Source organism: Oryctolagus cuniculus, chromosome 21, assembly GCF_051225735.1.
Source record: "Oryctolagus cuniculus isolate XC-2025 breed Fujian yellow rabbit chromosome 21, ASM5122573v1, whole genome shotgun sequence".
In the NCBI taxonomy this organism is placed as follows: domain Eukaryota; kingdom Metazoa; phylum Chordata; class Mammalia; order Lagomorpha; family Leporidae; genus Oryctolagus; species Oryctolagus cuniculus.
The window spans coordinates 5,098,946-5,117,737 of record NC_142887.1 but is presented as its reverse complement, the minus strand read 5'-3'; the positions used below and the strand labels follow the sequence as shown (position 1 = coordinate 5,117,737).

Sequence of the window (18,792 nt, the reverse complement as noted above, 5' to 3'; positions counted from 1 at the left end):
CTGAGGGTGTGGAGACTCTGAGGTGTGGAGACTCTGGGAGGTGTGCAGACTCTGAGGGGTATGGAGGATCTGAGGGGGTGTGGAGACTCTGAGGGGTTGTGTGGAGACACTGAGGGGCTGTGGAGACTCTGGGAGGTGTGGAGACTCTGAGGGGATGTGGAGACTGTGGGGGGTGTGGAGCCTGTGAGGGGGTATGGAGACTCTGAGGAGGTGTGGAGACTCTGAGGGGTGTGGAGGATCTGAGGGGTGTGGAGACTCTGGGGGACTGTGGAGACTCTGAGGGTGTGGAGACTCTGGGGGTGTGGAGGATGTGAGGGGTGTGGAGACTCTGAGGGTGTGGAGACTCTGAAGGGGTGTGGAAACTCTGAGAGGTGTGGAGGACCTGAGGGGGTGTGGAGACTCTGAGGGGGTGTGGAGACTCTGAAGGGGTGTGGAGACTTTGAGGGTGTGGAGACTCTGAAGGGGTGTGGACACTCTGGGGATGTGGGGACTCTGAGTGTGATGTGGAGGATCTGAGGGGGTGTGGAGACTCTGAGGATGTGGAGACTCTGGGGGTGTGGAGACTCTGAGGGGGTGTGGATGATCTGAGGGGGTATGGAGACTCTGGGGGCTGTGGAGACTCTGAGGGTGGTGTGGAGGATCTGAGGAAGTATGGAGACTCTGGGGGTGTGGAGACTCTAAGGGGGTGTGGAGACTCTGAGGGTGTGGACACTCTGGGGGGTGTGGGGACTCTGAGGGTGGTGTGGAGGATCTGAGGGACTGTGGACACTCTGAGGGTTGTGGAGACTCTGAGGGGGTGGAGGATCTGAGGGGGTGTTGAGGCACTGAGGGGGTGTGGAGACTCTGAGGAGGTGTGGAGACTCTGGGGGTGTGGAGACTCTGAGGGTTTTGGAGACTCTGGGGGGTGTGGAGACTCTGAGGGGGTGTGGAGGATCTGAGGGGGTGTGGAGACTCTGGGGGCTGTGGAGACTCTGAGGGTTCTGTGGAGACTCTGAGGAAGTGTGGAGACTCTGAGGGGGTGTGGAGACTCTGAGGGGGTGTGGAGGATCTGAGGGGCTGTGGAGACTCTGGGGGCTGTGGAGACTCTGATGGTGTGGAGACTCTGATGGGTGTGGACACTCTGGGGGGCATGGGGACTCTGAGGGTGGTGTGGAGGATCTGAGGGAGTGTGGAGACTCTGAGGGGTATGGACACTCTGGGGGTGTGGAGACTCTGAGGGTGTGGAGACTCTGGGGGTGTGGAGACTCTGGGGACTGTGAAGACTCTGGGGGGTGTGGAGACTCTGAGGGTGTGGAGACTCTGGGGTGTGTGGAGACTCTGGGGGTGTGGAGACTCTGAGGGTGTGGAGACTCTGGGGTGTGTGGAGACTCTGGGGGTGTGGAGACTCTGAGGGTGTGGAGACTCTGGGGGGGTGTGGAGACTCTGGGGGTGTGGAGACTCTGGGGGGTGTGGAGACTCTGAGGGTGTGGAGACTCTGGGGGTGTGGAGACTCTGGGGGGGTGTGGAGACTCTGGGGGTGTGGAGACTCTGGGGGGTGTGGAGACTCTGAGGGTGTGGAGACTCTGAGGGTGTGGAGACTCTGGGGCTGTGGAGACTCTGGGGGGTGTGGAGACTATGCGGGGTGTGGAGGCTCTCTGGGGTGTGGAGACTCTGAGGGGGTGTGGAGGCTCTGTGGGGTGTGGAGGCTCTGTGGGGTGTGGAGACTCTGGGGGGTGTGGAGACTCTGGGGGGTGTGGAGGCTCTGGGGGGTGTGGAGACTATGCGGGGTGTGGAGACTCTGGGGGTGTGGAGACTCTGAGGGTGTGGAGACTCTGGGGGGTGTGGAGACTCTGGGGCTGTGGAGACTCTGGGGGTGTGGAGGCTCTGTGGGGTGTGGAGACTCTGGGGGGTGTGGAGACTCTGGGGGGTGTGGAGGCTCTGGGGGGTGTGGAGACTATGCGGGGTGTGGAGACTCTGGGGGTGTGGAGGCTCTGTGGGGTGTGGAGACTCTGAGGGGGTGTGGAGACTCTGGGGGTGTGGAGGCTCTGTGGGGTGTGGAGACTCTGGGGGGTGTGGAGACTCTGGGGGGTGTGGAGGCTCTGGGGGGTGTGGAGACTATGCGGGGTGTGGAGACTCTGGGGGTGTGGAGGCTCTGTGGGGGTGTGGAGACTGGGGGGTGTGGAGACTCTGGGGGTGTGGAGACTCTGGGGGTGTGGAGACTCTGGGGGTGTGGAGACTCTGGGGGGTGTGGAGACTCTGAGGGGGTGTGGAGACTCTGGGGCTGTGGAGACTCTGGGGGTGTGGAGACTCTGAGGGGGTGTGGAGACTCTGTGGGGTGTGGAGGCTCTGTGGGGTGTGGAGACTCTGGGGGGTGTGGAGACTCTGGGGGTGTGGAGACTCTGGGGACTGTGAAGACTCTGGGGGGTGTGGAGACTCTGAGGGTGTGGAGACTCTGGGGTGTGTGGAGACTCTGGGGGTGTGGAGACTCTGAGGGTGTGGAGACTCTGGGGTGTGTGGAGACTCTGGGGGTGTGGAGACTCTGAGGGTGTGGAGACTCTGGGGGGGTGTGGAGACTCTGGGGGTGTGGAGACTCTGGGGGGTGTGGAGACTCTGAGGGTGTGGAGACTCTGGGGGTGTGGAGACTCTGAGGGTGTGGAGACTCTGGGGGGGTGTGGAGACTCTGGGGGTGTGGAGACTCTGGGGGGTGTGGAGACTCTGAGGGTGTGGAGACTCTGAGGGTGTGGAGACTCTGGGGCTGTGGAGACTCTGGGGGGTGTGGAGACTATGCGGGGTGTGGAGACTCTGGGGGTGTGGAGACTCTGAGGGTGTGGAGACTCTGGGGGGTGTGGAGACTCTGAGGGGGTGTGGAGGCTCTGTGGGGTGTGGAGGCTCTGTGGGGTGTGGAGACTCTGGGGGGTGTGGAGACTCTGGGGGGTGTGGAGGCTCTGGGGGGTGTGGAGACTATGCGGGGTGTGGAGACTCTGGGGGTGTGGAGACTCTGAGGGTGTGGAGACTCTGGGGGGTGTGGAGACTCTGGGGCTGTGGAGACTCTGGGGGTGTGGAGGCTCTGTGGGGTGTGGAGACTCTGGGGGGTGTGGAGACTCTGGGGGGTGTGGAGGCTCTGGGGGGTGTGGAGACTATGCGGGGTGTGGAGACTCTGGGGGTGTGGAGGCTCTGTGGGGTGTGGAGACTCTGAGGGGGTGTGGAGACTCTGGGGGTGTGGAGGCTCTGTGGGGTGTGGAGACTCTGGGGGGTGTGGAGACTCTGGGGGGTGTGGAGGCTCTGGGGGGTGTGGAGACTATGCGGGGTGTGGAGACTCTGGGGGTGTGGAGGCTCTGTGGGGGTGTGGAGACTGGGGGGTGTGGAGACTCTGGGGGTGTGGAGACTCTGGGGGTGTGGAGACTCTGGGGGTGTGGAGACTCTGGGGGGTGTGGAGACTCTGAGGGGGTGTGGAGACTCTGGGGCTGTGGAGACTCTGGGGGTGTGGAGACTCTGAGGGGGTGTGGAGACTCTGTGGGGTGTGGAGGCTCTGTGGGGTGTGGAGACTCTGGGGGGTGTGGAGACTCTGAGGGAGTGTGGAGACTATGCGGGGTGTGGAGACTCTGGGGGTGTGGAGACTCTGTGGGGTGTGGAGACTCTGGGGGGTGTGGACACTCTGGGGGGTGTGGAGACTCTGATGGGTGTGGAGACTCTGGGGCTGTGGAGACACAGACCTTGCACTTTTACCAGCGCCTCTGCCGGGCTCTGTGGCTCCTGGGGCAGTTGAGGGGGGCAGCAGGGCCAGAGTGTGTGGAGGCCACGGCCAGGTCCGAGGCTGTGAGGGTCTGCCCAGCCCCCAGCAGGGGCAGCTGAGGCGGGCGACCTTTGACCGTCCAGGACTGGCACGCGCTGGACTTCTCCCTGCCTGTCTGCCTCTACCTCCACGCCACCCTGTCATAAGCACCCAGTGGTGTGGGACCGGGGCCTACCGGAGTGACCGGCTCTCCACTGGATTCTGCAGACACTCTCTCCAGATAAGATCGTCGGCACCACAGGGAAGAGGACTTCTCCCCACAAGGGGCCTCGGCCCGCTTCCCTCCCCGGAGTCCTACCCAGAGGCCTCCCTCTTACAAGGAAGCACCAGGTCCCTGGACTTGGGGCCGCACAAGTCATCGCAAGACCCTTAACTTAACGCGCCTGCGGAGACCATCTCCCCAGCACGGTCCCACTCACAGGCGCTATGGTCAGGGTGTGGGTGCGGCCCACCACGGTTCCCTCTCTCCCCATGTTTCCATTCTCCCCCCTCCCCCGCTTCTTTCTCCCTCTCCCTCCCCCCCCTCCTCCCCCCCTCCTTCTCCCCTCCCCGCCCACCCTCCCTCTCCCCCACTCTCATAGCCATGACTGTCCCCAGGATATGGGGGAATTACTACAGGCCCTGGGGTTGTTGGGCCCTGGACAGGCCCCTGGCTGCCCTGCTCTCTGGACACGCCTGAGGCTGTGGACAGGAGCCTGCCGGGGCAGGAGCCTCCCCTGGGAGCCAGCAGCTGGGGGAAGGTGTGTGCTGGAGACGTGTCCCAAGAATCCTTTCCAGGCAAGGAGGCCATCCTGCTGGTGCCACCTCCAACCCAGCACCCGGTGCTCAGCTGCACCCTGGGTGCCTGGCCAGGTGTGAACAGGGAGCAGCTGGCAGCTTGAGGACCTTCTTGCAGGCATTTGGGGAGTGAGCCAGCACACGGGAGCTGTCTTTCTCTCCCTCTATCTTTCAAGTAAAATGAAAATAAATAAATAAATTTTAAATAAGAAATAAAAGGATGAGCAGCTCAGTTGAACATGGGCAGAGGTCCGAGGCACTTCTCGGAAGAGCCTGCACCTGCAGGTCAGGCCAGCACCCTTCACACAGCCACGGAGTGGCAATGACCCAAGGCCACCAGCTGAGGACTTGTTTGAAGGCAAGGAGTCAGTTCCAACAGCTGCTCCAACAGGGCAGCCCAGTCAGAGGCCACACGTCCACGGGGTGGATGGGCTGGGTGGTAGGACAATGGGGAGTGGCCGCCGGGGGGTCCCGCAATGGGTCTGAGGCTTCTTTGGGGGGATGATGAACTGATCTAAAATTGGATTGTGGTGATGGCTTCTCACCGTGTAAATATACTGAAATCATTGAACTGTACTCTTTGCACACACATTATGGAATGTAAATTACGTCTCCATGGGGCTGTTAGAAAGAAAGCATCAGTCACGGGTTACTCAGCCCAGAGCCCGGCGTGATGGAGGCCGCACCTACCTCGTCCCACGCACTGCTCCCGCGTTTGCGCACACACCTTGAGGAAAGGCAGTGAGGGGGATTGTTCAACCATAAGGGAGGAAGCCCTGCTCCCAGCAGAGAGCAGAGTGGAGGCGGGATGTGAGTCAAGGGCAGAAGTAGAGGTGCAGGAGGAGTAAACTCTGCGGAGGGTCAGGACTTGCTGAGACCTCAAACGCTGGCTGTGTGAGATGGTGGGTTTGCTATAAGCTGGACTGTGGTCAGTATTGCACAACGCCGACCTGCGTTCCAATGCAACATTGTGCATCTAAAATCAAGGACTGTATCTCAGTGAAGCTGAAGGAAGTCTGGGAAGGGGGCAGATGTGGATGATCTTGAGAGCAGACCACAGATTAACGCTCCCCGCCCACCACCCCCGGGGAGGGGGCAGGGCAAAAGCCGGGAACCAGGAGCAAGATGAGGACTGTGGAGGAGAGGGTGCGTTGGGGGATGGCCTGGAGGCCTCACTAAGCCTTCCCTGTGAGACAGATTCCACAGAGATGAGGGACAGGGTGGGAGTGGGGCAGGGGTCATCAGACACTGTGACGTGGGGGCTGGGGGAGGCTCAGGTGTGGACCTCCGGCAGTGAACCAGAGAACAAAGGCCGAAGTGCATTCCCAGGGACACGGCTGGGTGTGGCTCTCGGGGAGCAAGGCCAGGAAGAGTGGTGTGCCTTCACCCCCACGCAGCCACACAGGGAGAGGCTGCCCTGATCCTGGGCAGCAGGGACTCGCAGGGGGCCCTCACCCAAGTCCATGCCAATGGGCACCCTGCAGGCTGTCCACTGCTGAGGGGGTAAAGGGGCAGGAAATGCAGCCTTGCTCCCCGGAAACCTTTTCCTGGCCGCTTTCCAAGTTTGCACGAAGGCACTGTGCCGGCTATGGGTCCACTGCTGGGCGCCTGTAGGGAGCCTGTGGCGAGTGCAGACTGCTGTTCCAGGGTGGGAACCTGGCCCCAGCATCTGGCCATCATCTCTCAGGCATGAGGCCTGTCCTCCGTGGCTTGGCAAGGCCTCTGTCCACTTAATCTTCATTCCTGAAACAGAGTGGACCGGTTCCCCTCCCCACCCACACTGGGGCCTGTCCACTGTCCTAGGGAAGTGACAACTTGGTGGGCTGCTCATGGGTCTGGACCTTTCAGGGGACAGTGCTCGGCCACAGCTACTGCCCCCGGCCAGGGCTACCTTCCCCAGGCAGGGAGGCAGGTGTGGAACAGTGTCCTGCGCCCAAGTGTGGGTTAAGCAATGTGGAGGGACCTTAGAAACAGCAAGGGGTGGGCGACATCCCAGTGAGACACACTTGCCTGCGTCTCCCACAGCCCACAGGTGACCAACGGGGCTGCCCACTAAACCCATGACACGTGCACCTCTGGGACAAGGGTGGGCTCAGATGGGAGATAGGAGCCAGAAAGGACCTCAGGAGGCAGCGTGGGGAGGCTAACGCAGGGCTCCCAGAGCAGGTGCCCACAGCACCCCTCAAGACTCGCCAAGCACGGTGAGCCCTAGAGTGTGCCCCGCATGGAGACCTCGCAGGGGTGATCAATCAGGACAAGGCACGCTGGAGCACAGTGGCTCGGGTCCTCCTGAGACTCAGACTGCAAGAAGCCATGCCAGACGCAGGCAGACGGGCCCGTGGGGGCACTGGCCCAGGAGAGCTCTGGGGAGCTGGGAGAGGCGGGGAAGATCCTCCTCCAGTCCTCCACAGGGATCTGGCGCTGCCCACACCTTGGTCTCAGACTTCTACCTCCCAGAATTGAGAGTGAATATCTGTGGGTGAAGCTGCCCTGTCTGGAGCCCGGCACATCCAGTTAGGGCAGGGGGCCTGAGTGACAGGCGCTGTGCCAGGAAGGGGCAGAGCCCTCCAGGGCCTCCTCAAGTCCAGAAAAGGCCACGTCCCCCCTCAGTGCCTGCCAGAGGGTTCCTGCTTCCTCAGGGTGCACCCGCCAAGGTCAGGAAGTGCCCCCAACTCCATCCTCAAGTCTAGCTTCCCCTGCCTGAGGGCATAATTTAGGCGCGTCTGGAAGCTACACAGGCCTAGGCAGAGAGTCTTTTTTTTTTTTTTTTTAATTTCATTTGAAAGACAAAGTGACAGAGAACAGAAATCTCTTCCATCCATTGGTTCACTCCCCAAACAGCCACAACAACTGGGACTGGGCCAGGCTGAAGACAGGAGCCAGTAGCTTCTTCTGGGTCTCCCAAGGCTTGGGCCATCCTCTGCTGCTTTCCCAGGTGCATTAGCAGGGAGCTGGATCAGAAGTGGGGCAGTCGGGACTCAAACTGGTGCCCATATGGCGTGCCGGCGCTGCAGGCCAGGGCTTTAACCCACTGCGCCACAGTGAGGGCCCCGCGTATTTTTAAACAAAGTTGTATAAGAGGGGATGAGGTGGGAATCTAGCCTCATGGCTCAGATTATCTGGGTTCAAGTCCAGTTCCACCTCTGACTCCAGCTCCCTGCTAATGCCCTCTGGGAGGTAGCAGAGCATGGCTCAAGCACCTGGGTCCCTGCCACCCACGTGGGAGAAGGGGGGGCGGGATTAAGTGGGAGGGAGTGGTATGCGTGGGCACTGCCGAGTCAGTTCTAATTGGAGGGGGCTGGAAGCCCTTTCCCTAGAAGGTGGTGGCCCTGCGGCCAGCAAGCCGGGACTCTCACTGCCCTGGGGGTGGAAGGCTTGGCTCTGCACCTGACAGAGACCCCAGGAGCGAGAAACCAATGTTGGGTGTCACAGCTGAGATTCCGGGACTGTGTGTCATCTCTCAGTTGGCTGTGCCATGGACGGCAGCCGGGGACGCAGGTTCAACCTCCAAGAGGCACCAAGGCAACCTCTGGGAGGAAGGCTGGAGGTGAGGCTGGCACCCCCAGCGTCTGCGCCACGGCAGGCACCCAGTGAGCTGGCAGCGGCCTGGGGCGGATCTGTGGGAACAGGCTGAATTTCGAGTAGAGTCTGCACAGGCCGTCAAGAGGCACGAGGCTGCCAGCAAAGCCTGGGAGAAACCAACCATTTGCAGGGGCTGTGGGTGGTGGCCGGGGAGGGCCTGGATTCGGGTGACTGGGATGAGCCCTCCCTTCCAAGGCTGGCGGGTTGGGGAGCATGGGTGCTCAGGTCCTCTGGGTTGTGTGGTGGGGGAAGGAGCATTGGCGGGGCACCCTTAAAGGACCACGGGGGAGTGGGCGGGCAGCATCGAGCCACGCTGCGTGTCCTGTCCTCCTCAGCCTCACCAAGCCGCTGGCTCCCGACGAGCTGCTGGACACACAGGTTCTCACGGCCCAGCTCAGGAACCCGACAGCTGCTGGAGCCCCTCACCACGGTGGTCCTGCCGCACCTGGAGCCCCCGACCACGGTGGTCCTGCCGCACCTACACCTGGAGCCCCCCACGCACCTGCACCTGGAGTCCCCCACCACGGTGGTCCTGATGCACCTGGAGCCCCCCACCACGGTGGTCCTGCTGCACCTGGAGCCCCCCACCACGGTGGTCCTGATGCACCTGGAGCCCCCCACCATGGTGGTCCTGCCTGGTCCTGCCGCACCTGGAGCCCCCCACCACGGTGGACCTGCCGCACCTGGAGCCCCCCACCACGGTGGTCCTGCCGCACCTACACCTGGAGCCCCCCACGCACCTGCACCTGGAGTCCCCCACCACGGTGGTCCTGATGCACCTGGAGTCCCCCACCACGGTGGTCCTGATGCACCTGGAGCCCCCCACCACAGTGGTCCTGCCGCACCTGGAGCCCCCCACCACGGTGGTCCTGATACACCTGGAGCCCCCCACCATGGTGGTCCTGCCTGGTCCTGCCGCACCTGGAGCCCCCCACCACGGTGGTCCTGCGCACCTGGAGCCCCCCACCACGGTGGTCCTGCCGCACCTGGAGCCCCCCACCACGGTGGTCCTGATACACCTGGAGCCCCCCACCACGGTGGTCCTGCCGCACCTGGAGCCCCCCACCACGGTGGTCCTGCCGCACCTGGAGCCCCCCACCACGGTGGTCCTGCCGCACCTGGAGCCCCCCACCACGGTGGTCCTGACGGGAGCGGGAGCATCAGCAGCACCTCCACCTCCAGACCTCTGTGCGGCGCAGAGGGATGGCGTGTGCCTCGGGCACTGCAAGGAGGTGGCAACCTGGCTCCAGAAATGCCTGGTCCAACAAGGCAGCCACTAGACACACGGGCTCATTACATTTTAGGTTAAAATTAATTAAGGGAAGGTACTTCCACATTTCAGTCTGGAGAGCCACCTGTGGTGGGCGGTGGCTCCAGACATGGTAGTTACAAGGTGTCCGGCGCATAACAAATCTTCCCAGGCAGACGAATCAATTAATTCACAGACTTTCATTAGGATTCCGCTCCCGGGCGAGGTTCCCTGGTCCCAACAGAGCCGGGCCGGGGAAGTCGCGCGTCAGAGATTGGGAGAGCTCCTTTTATAGATTCAGGGCGTGGGGGTTAAAGGTTGAGGCGGGTCTGATCCTCACTGGTTGACCTTTAGGCACCCGCGGGGGCCTTGACAAGGACTTTTCTTCCCCGGAAGTACAGGTAGGAACTCACCATTCCCGGAAGTATAGGCCTTCCCTCCTTGCGGATCCCAGAGCTACCAGTAGTGTCTCCACCAGGCCCCACGGGCAGAGCTGTCCCCTCTTAAACACTGGCCGAGTGCAGAATCTCAGGAGATACCGTGGAGTTGCCGCACAAGCTCTGGCAGGGCCCTCGGGTCTCAGGAAGTTGAGAGTCCTGGTTGGAGAACGGAGCTGTGCCACAGTCGGGACAAAATGGGCACAGCTGTGGACAAGCACACACGCTCTCTCCGGGGAGTTTCCCGGAAGTTCTCTCCCAGAGTGGGGGAAGATCTCCCAAAGCAAGTCCTCCCAAGGAGCCGCTGAGCCAGGACCCCGGACATGGAGGCTACTTCCCACGCTGGCCACCCCGAGGCGGATCACGGGAGACCCTGGAAAGCAGAAGTGTATTAGGGTCCCGCGGACCTCGCCTTCACTGGGGCCCACACTGAGCACCTTCAGAGACCAGACAAGGAGACAGCTCTTTACCAGAACCCCAACTTCCAAGCAACTGTCGTGGGGGTGAAGGGGGCATAGGAAGTGTCCTGTGGTCTGACCCACCATGGGACCCAGCTCGGGGAGGGGCGGCCCTGGAGCAGACCCCACGGTGGCCCTGGGAGGGGGCCGTGTCAGGTGACAGCTGCAGTACTGTCCCTGTGACCAGTGCCCGGGTTCTGGAAGTGGTGTTGGGGGGGAAGCCCCAAAGGCAGGATGCTGAGGGGTGATGGTGGCAGTATTTTCATAACAAAACCAGGAATGAGGAGGGGGAAGGAGGCCCTGCCCCGACCTGGGGAGGCTGGGGGAGGGGGAGACAGGGTAAAGACTGGAGAGGCCTGGGTGGGCAGGGTTACCCTTCCCCCACCCTACTCCCAGGAGCTCCTCAGGGACAGCCCGGCCCATCAAGGGCGCCACCGGCCTCACCCGCCCTGCTCGGCACCCGTCGGGGCCCTGCAGGGACTGGGGAATGGAGACAGGCCCAGCCCCTACCCGAGGGGCGGGCAGCGAGGCAGCCCCTTGCTAAGCACCACTCGGAGCAGTGCGCCCTCACCACGTCTAGAGGACCTGGCACAGCCGTCTGCGACACTCCCCCACCTGCTCTGCCCCGAGCCCTGAGCTCTGCGCCGCCGCTCCTCCCGGCCTCAAGGCGTCAGCTCCAGCGTCACCCCGAGGTCACCCCCAGCACCACCAAACGCCACGCCTGCCCTTTTCACTTGATGCAGAAATGCTCTTCTGGCTGCCTCCCTGCACAACTGCACTGCACACGGCCTGGACCGGGAAGCCCTTGATGCCCGCCGGAGGATGTGCTGGCTGGGGGCACCCACCCACTCCCCCCTCCAGCCACCTCAGAAACCGCTGGGCTGCCTTCCTCCCCGGAGGGCCCGTGTCACCTGGGCTGCCCCTTCACCCTTGGGAGGGCGCTTCTCAGCTGGCTTTCTCCCCCTGGTGCGAGGAAGTCTGCCTCAGGTCACGCATCAGCTCTCAGACTGCCCAGTACTGCAGCCCGCCCCTCTGGCTCCATGCAAACCGGGGGTCGCACGGGGGCGTTCTTAGGTCCCAGGGCTCGAGTCCCGGAAAAGCTGCAGCATCTAGGAAACCTGATTCGGGTGAAGGGAGCGGCCAGGCCCCTGACCGCGGCCGCGTGAGGAGCAGGGTGGAGGCGGCCTGCGGGGCGAGCTGGGCAGAGGGGCTGCCCAAGGGCCTCCGCTCCTGCACACTCTCACGTGGGCCGGAGCAGGAGCCACCCAGGACGCCCAGATGTCCTCCGGCCCTGCGCGCTCGTGTCCGGCTCTGCTGGACAGGTCCCATTTAAAGATCCTTCCGAACGGGCGCAGAGACCCTGGGGCGAAGTGGTCTTCGCCACCGCGCAGGTGGCGGAGGGGGAGGGGCCTCCACGATGGGCGTGGCTAGAGGGGCGGAGCTCGCGGGGCAGGGCGGGGCGTGTCGCGAGTGGGCGGGGCCGAGGCAGGGTGGGCCCGGGTGAGCGGGCGGGGGCGGGGCCCTCGGGGGCGTGGTCGGGGCGGGGCGCGGGGCCGCGCGGCCGCGCCCACTTCCTCCAGAGCGCGAGCCGGGCGGAAGTGCGTCAGTTGTTATCTGCTCCGGGCGCCGCTGCTGCCTCCGTCTCAGCCTCGGCCGCACGAGCCCAGTGCCGCCGCACGAGCCCGGCGCCCGGAGCCCGCCTGCCGTCGGCCCGATCGCCGCGCCGTGCGCATGGGGCGCGCCCCTGGCGGGGCGGCCGAGGGCCGCTGAGCGCAGGACCGCCCCGCCGATGCGCCCGGCCCGGGGCGGGGATCCCCGGCCGCGCGGGGCCCGCGGCTGAGCCCGCGCCCGGCATGTCCGGCCCGGCCCGCCGCCCGGCGCCCCGGGCCCGCGGCGACGCGTAGCGGAGCGGGAGCAGCGCGGCGGGTCAAGGTCACTGCCCGGCGCGCCATGGAGGCTGCGAGCCGGCCGGGCCGGCGCTCGCGCGCGCAGCGAGACCGCGGCCGGCGCCGGGAGAGCGCCCGCGCGCACAGCCCGTCGTCGGGCGACGAGCCGGAGCCGGGCCGTGGCAAGGAGAACGCGGGCCTGCGCGGCGCGCCCGCCCGCGCCGCCGCCCCCGCGCCCCGCGCCGCGCGTCCTCCGCGCCGCCGCCGCCGCGAGTCGAGCTCGCAGGAGGAGGAGGTCATCGACGGCTTCGCCATCGCCAGCTTCAGCACCCTGGAGGCCCTGGAGGTGGGTGCGGAGGCGGCGGCGCGGCCCCCAGTGCGGCTCGCGGCCAGGTGCGGTCTGTCGAGCCCGGGGGAGAGAGCAGGACGGGAAGCGCCGTCGGAGCTGCCGGGGGGCACAGCCCGGCCCCGGAGTCCGGGGGGCCTGCGTCTGCTGGGCGCTCGGTTTCCGGCCCTGCTTCCCTGGGGCGCCCCAGTGGCTCGGGATCCCCGGCTCCAAGGTCACGTCCCAACGCGGGGTCTGCCGAGGGCCCCAAGGTTCTCGCTTTCTGTCTGGATCTATGGGGGCACGGGTGAGCCCAGGACGTGTGTCGTGTCTTGTGCCGCCTGCTCAGCCCCTCACCTGGCGAACCCGAGGTGGCTCCTGGAACCCAGGGGGCTCTGGCTGAGTGGGGGGAGCCCATCCCTGGCCCTGGCACACTCGCGGCTCTGTCCTGGGAAGAGATGGTCTCAGGGCAGTTTTCCGCCCTCTTGGTGATGATGACCACGGAGACCAGAGCTTCCTGCCTACCCCACCGGTGTCCCCCGCCGGGAAGGGACGAAATTAGACCTCTGGGGCCTGCGTCTCTGCAGCGCATGTATCACAGCCGGTGCCGAGGGGCGACCCTCTCCTTCCTGTCGTCTTTGCCCTGTCTTTGCTGCTTCTGTGCCGGTCCCCCAGAGCTTGGAGGCTGTCACCTGTGGCTCCCCGTGCCCAGAGCCGTGTGCAGGAGATGCCTCGTGCCTGCAAGTTTGTAGTGAATAGAGAGGTGAAGGACAGAGACCGCGGAAGTCTGCTCTCCGCCTGCAGACCTCCCTTTGGGGTCCCCATCTCTGCCGCCACAAGCTTGTGTGGGCTCAGTCCCAGCCTCTGCCACAGCCAGGGAACTCTGCCGGTGGCGTCCTGCGCCTTTCTCTGCCCCCTGCACCCGCCTTGGGAAGTTGAGGGCTTCTGGACAAGTCCTGGTCTCCTGGTCAGCCAGAAGTGCCTCTTGGCGGCCTCACTGCTTGCTAAAGTGTAGTGGTTTTTCCTGGAGCCTCGCTGATGGTCAGGAGTGGTCAGTGCATGCTCACCCTGCTTTTCATAGACGTCAGAACTCCTCAGATGGCCCCGGCGGGAACGCTGGATGAAGAGGCCCACTCTGCAGGCCTCGTCCCGTGTTCAGCAAGAGGCTGGCCTTGTGCCCAAGGTCTCCAGGACCCCAGCCCAGAGGCAGAGTCTTCCCCTACTCCGCCCACTTTAGCCTATGGTCTCTCCACCCCCAGGTCTTGGGGACTGTAACACCCAGGCCTGCGTCCTCGAAGGGTGGCAGTGGCTCCTTCCAGGCATGGCAGTGAGTGCAGACAGCCAGCCCCTGCCCTGTGTCCGCCCTGTGCGCAGCTCAGTCTGCTCTATGAGGGGTTCTCCCTGCCTCCCCAGAGTCGGCACTGGTGGTGTGGACGGAGGTGAGGCCAGGGTCTGGTCTGGCCAGGCGTCCGTGCTCTGAGATAGTCATCGCTGCTGACGTTACTGGAAGGAGTTTGCGCAGGGCTGGGGGTGTGCAGGGTCCAGGGCTGGGCAGGGCCTTAGCACCCAGAGCCAGGTCGCCTCTGACTTTGTCTCCATGTCTGGGTCTTGTGGTCTGGGGCACAGGGGATCTCAGAGCCACAGGTCTCCCTCTTGTTCTTACTCTGACTGTAGACACTTGGGTGACGGATAGGTGGCCCCCGCTGTCCCTCTTGTTTCTTGTGACAGTTGTCTCCTGGTTGGACTGAGTAGAGGAGACCGGAAGGCCTCCCCACCCCCCACCCCTCTGGGCAGTTGGCACCCAGCTTCCCTGTGTGTGGGTACGCACTGTCAGGCCCCAGCTGGTCTTGGGCAGCAGGACAGGTTGTGGGGGTCACTGTGACTCCCGGAGATGGGGAAGCCTCATTTCCAGCCCTGCACTGGCCCTGTGGGGCTCGGAGCTCAGCAAAGGTGCGGGGTCCATAGGCGTGCCCAGGACTCCTCCACCCTGGACTGTGGCCCAGAGGTCAGGAAGGTGGTCACTGGGAGCCATGGTGGGCCAGGGGGGAGTGACACAGTGTGGGTGAGGGTCCCTAGGGCCACAGGCTGGCTCATCACTGCTCAGGACTGTGCCCTACGTGGCACCACGTGGCTGGCCGTGTCGGTTATGCTGCGGAAGCCCATGCCCTCAGCCCTGCCTGCGGGGTCTGAGTTTGTGCTGGGAGCCAAATGCGTGTGCCCAGCCACCCCCAGCCAGGCATGGGCCTGCGGCCACACGGAGGGTGGCGCTCAGTGCAGAGGATGGTCCTGGAGTGCAGCTTTCAACTCTGCCCCTGAGCTCCTGCCCAGAGCCCCCTCCAGGCTGTTCCTGGTCGGCAGATGGGAAGCCGAGGCCAGGTGGCAGCAGGGGACGCTTCACTCGCAGGCACAGGACGGGGCTGCGGGGCTGAACCTAGGGTGGATGGGCTGCTTGGAGGTTGAGTTGACCCAGTTCCTCCCAGAGGACCCCACAGCTGAGTGGGTGGGGTGCCCCCTCTGCCCAGCATGGCTGGAGTGAGGTCTGCACCTGGCTCCCTTGGGCTCCAGAGGGGCCTTGCTTCCTTCCTCTGCCCTGTGTGCTGGGACAGTGGACAGCCACAGCCCCTCCCCTCTTCCTGGCTGTCCCTCCGGGCCCTGCTGTGGCTCACTGAGGAGTCCTGAGGCAGGGAGCCCCTCTCCCTCCAGGCACTGTTCTCGACGACTCTGTCCCTTCCAGGAGATGTGGGAGGTGACAATTCTGCTCACAGTCCTCCCTCTCAGTGCTGCAGAAAATGCACACCCGAACCTCCAGGTGTGGAGTCACCAAGTCTGCCTGTGCATTAGGGCTTTGGATAGGAGTGAAGCCGTCTCCCCTGGGGTGAGGGTGGGGCTGCAAGGACCTGTTCTGCTGAGGCTCAGTGTGCGGGTTCATGTTTTATTGCTCTAAGCAAACACCTGTTTCACTCTCTTTTTTTCTTTTTCTTTATTATTATTTATTTGAGAGGCAGAGTAACAGATAGGGGGAGAGAAAGAGAGAGAGAGGTCTTCTATCTGCTGGTTCACTCTCCAAGTGGCCACAATGTCTGGAGCTGAGACAATCCAAGGCTAGGAGCTTCTTCCAGGTCTCCCTGTGGGTGCAGGGGCGCAAGCACTTGGGCCATCTTCCACAGTTTTCCCAGGCCCATTAGCAGGGAGCTGGATCGGAAGTGGAGCAGCTAGGACACTAACTGACGCCTATATGGGATTCCGGTGTCGCAGGCAGTGGCTTTACATGCTGCGCCACAGCGTCAGTCCTAGGGCCTGTTATGCTGGAGCCAGGTACTGGGACCCAGCTCCCCTGGCCATGTGGGTGCAGACTCATTGAGGGTTGCTAGTGGTCAGGGTTTCGGTCCCTGTGTTCCTAGCAAGGTCCGTGGCTTGCATTCTGGTTCTGTTGCGCTTGGGTTGGGAACTCCGCCGCCTTTCTCCAATGCTGGAGCAGTCACGATGGCACAGGACTCTTCCATTTCTTCAACACTTAGAACCCTTGAGTCCTCAGGGGAGCGTGGATTACAGTGGGGACAAGGCTTGGAGCTAGCGAGTGGCTACTCCACGAATCAGGGTGAATGACTGGTACGGGGAGCCCTGGCCGGGCCATCAGGTCAGGATGCCCCAGGAGGGAGCTTTGAGCCAAGGCCATGACTGAGAGGTCTGGTTAGGACCTTCCAAGTGAGAACAGTGAGTGCCAAGGCCCCGAGGCAGGTGCAGCCTGGAAGCGCTGAGAGTCAAGGAGGTTCAGGAGGAGCCCAGCCCACCCAGGTCCCCAGAGAGCCACCCTCTGTGCCTTCCATCCAGGCCCCTCCCCTGACTGACCCTGGTCTCGGCACCCTCGTGTTTTAAGAGCCTGCCAGCCTGTCTCCAGTTTCCCCAGGGTACCCTCCTACCTGCTGGCCTGGGGATCTGACCCCTTCTCTGACCTGGTGTCGGGCTGCGAGTCCCTGCGTGGTCCATGACATCAGTTGCTGCTGAACAAGGAACAGCATCCAGGCAGCCTCCAGGACGGGCTGGGGTTTGTCTCCTTGTGTGTGTCCCTCCCCAGGTGCCTCGACGGCCTGGCATCTGCCCTCTGCCCCCAGCTCCCTAGCAGCACACCGTGTTACAGAGTGCTTGGCACCAAGTGGAAAGACTCGTGGCTGGCCTTGGCTGCGAAGGCCGCTGGACAGGACACAGGAGGTTCTCTGTGGAAGCCGCTTTGCATCTGAACCTGGGGGAGAGGTGGCTTCGGGCCAGCACATGTGGGTGTGGCTTCCTCCTCTCCCTGAGCACGAGTCACGCCAGCCTGGGCCCGTGAGGGCTGTGACGGAATGGAGGCTGTGCTGGTCAGAATGCTCCAGTGAGTCTCAGCCCTCCGGCCGCCCACTGGGGGCTCTGCTCCTGAGCCTCCCCTGGCTGCCCTCCACCGTCCACCTGCTGAGCTGTTGACTTCCAGATCGAGAAGTTGCCCTGGCCCCTCAGGAAGGAGCTGACCCTTTTTTAAAAAAAAAAATATTTTATTTTTATTTATTTGAAAGGCAGAGTTACAGAGAGAGAGGTAGAGACAGAGAGGTCTCCCATCTGATGGTTCACTCCCCAAATGGCAGCAATGGCCGGAGCTCAGCTGATCTGAAGCGGGAGCTTCTTCCAGGTCCCCCACTTGGTTGCAGGGTCCCAAGAACCTGGGCCATCCTCTGCTGCTTTCCCAGGCGCATTAGCAGGGAGCTGGATCGGAAGTGGAGCAACTGGGACTTGAACCAGTGCCCATATGGGATGCTGGCGCTGCAGGCTGGGGCTTTAACCAGTTGTGCCACAGCACCGGCCCCAGGGAGCTGACCCTTGACCCTGGAAGCTGAGCCACATGGCCCAGCCAATGAAGCATGGTGGCTGCAGGCACAAGGCAGGCCTTGCTGGTCCCTAATCTTCTTGGGGTCCCCTGGTTCTGTGGATCTGCAAAACTCTCCAGAGAGGAGGGGCGGGGGACCACCACCCTGCCACACCCATGCCCCTCTCTGCTCACAGCGTCTTCCTCGCCTCCCTCACCTGGCAGGGCACAACAGGCCCTTTCTACTGTCCTTGTGTGGCTGGGCTACCTGCCTGCCCTCGTCCCTTGTGTCTCCTGAGGTCACACCCACAGGGCTGCCCTCTGTGAGGACTCTAGGGGTCCAGGCAGCCAGACCTGCCTCCTTGGGCCACTGCTCCAGGGGAACAGGGTGCCTCATTCAGCCCTTGGCAGCTCCGTTTTTGTTCCAGACCTCTGGCTGCCTAGGGCGATCTCACTGGGGCGTGGACAGACCGTTCCTGTGGGGAGGGGCTCTGACCTGTGCTTTATTCTCTGACTCAGCAAGCACTGACTGAGCACCAACTGTGTACCAGGCCCTGTGCCAGGCCTGGGGGCTACGTCTCTAGTCACCAGGAAGAGGCAGTACAGGGGCAGTCCCTGGAGTCTGCAGGACATAGAGGAGGGTGCAGGCCAGGCTGGACTCTAGCTAGGGCACAGGCCGCCATGAGAGCGCTGGGCGGGTGAGGAGGGCTGTGGCAGAGGGCTTTCCAGGGCGGTGGTCTCTGAGCCCGTCAGGGAACATATGTGCAACCACTGGCAACTTGGCAGGCGCAGCTCTCCAGTAGGCAGGCAGTGGGCGTCTGGAGAGGGCTGGGGCACTTCAGGGACTCGCGGTCCCATGGAGGAGGGTCTGGTGCCCTTGCTGTGCCCGTGTAGTTAGGACAGAAACTCGCTGGCCCAGGCCCCAGGCGCTCTGTGTTTGTCTGGCGCTGTAGACAGCTCCGTGTGGGGGTCTGGACTCCCCAGTGGTGTGCTTCATGGTCACGGGAGGCCAGGCGGGCGCCGGGGACCGTCCGGCCAGGTGTTGACAGCCCACACTGTCCTCTTAGTCACAGCGTGCTTGTGTGCATCCAGGGGCCTGGCAGGGCCCGGCTGGTCTGGACTCGGAGCAGATGACCAGGGCACAGGGCCACATAAGCTGCTGGGTCCCTTGTGGGCTGGGGGCGGGGCCTGCCCTGTCTGTACCAGCCAGATTCTCTCTCCTGAAGGTTGGTGTTGGCCAGGCAGCTGGGGGTGGGAGGGAGCGGGCAGACAGCCATGTGTGCCAAGGCCCCTGTCATCCCCTCCAGCCTTTTTGCTTAATGCAGCGGTGATGCGGAGTGATGGAACTGGGAGTGGTGAGGGGCAGGTGAGGCTCTGGGCTGTGCCTTGCACTAAGTCTTCTCTTTCTCCCAGCAGCCTCTGCAGCAGGTGCTGTGCTGTCTTCAGCCCACAGACAAGGAAACAGAGGCATA

The 18,792-nt window shown here is 63.4% G+C and overlaps 1 protein-coding gene across 14 annotated transcripts in view; it reads left to right on the top strand.

The window, feature by feature from the left end:
* The first annotated feature begins 11,875 nt into the window (after positions 1-11,875).
* The window catches only part of FBRSL1 (fibrosin like 1), a 53,852-nt gene continuing 46,935 nt past the window's right edge, over positions 11,876-18,792 (top strand). For 13 of the 14 annotated variants that reach the window (XR_016227491.1, XM_070065720.2, XM_051836847.3 and 10 more), the window contains exon 1: positions 12,092-12,507. Coding sequence is in view for 13 of the 14 variants with exons in the window: in XM_070065720.2 (XP_069921821.2) it covers positions 12,226-12,507 (282 nt within the window). In the remaining variant the exon portion in view is untranslated. Of the gene's footprint in view, positions 12,508-18,792 lie in introns of all 14 variants that reach the window. The other variant, XM_051836851.3, reaches the window with a different exon arrangement.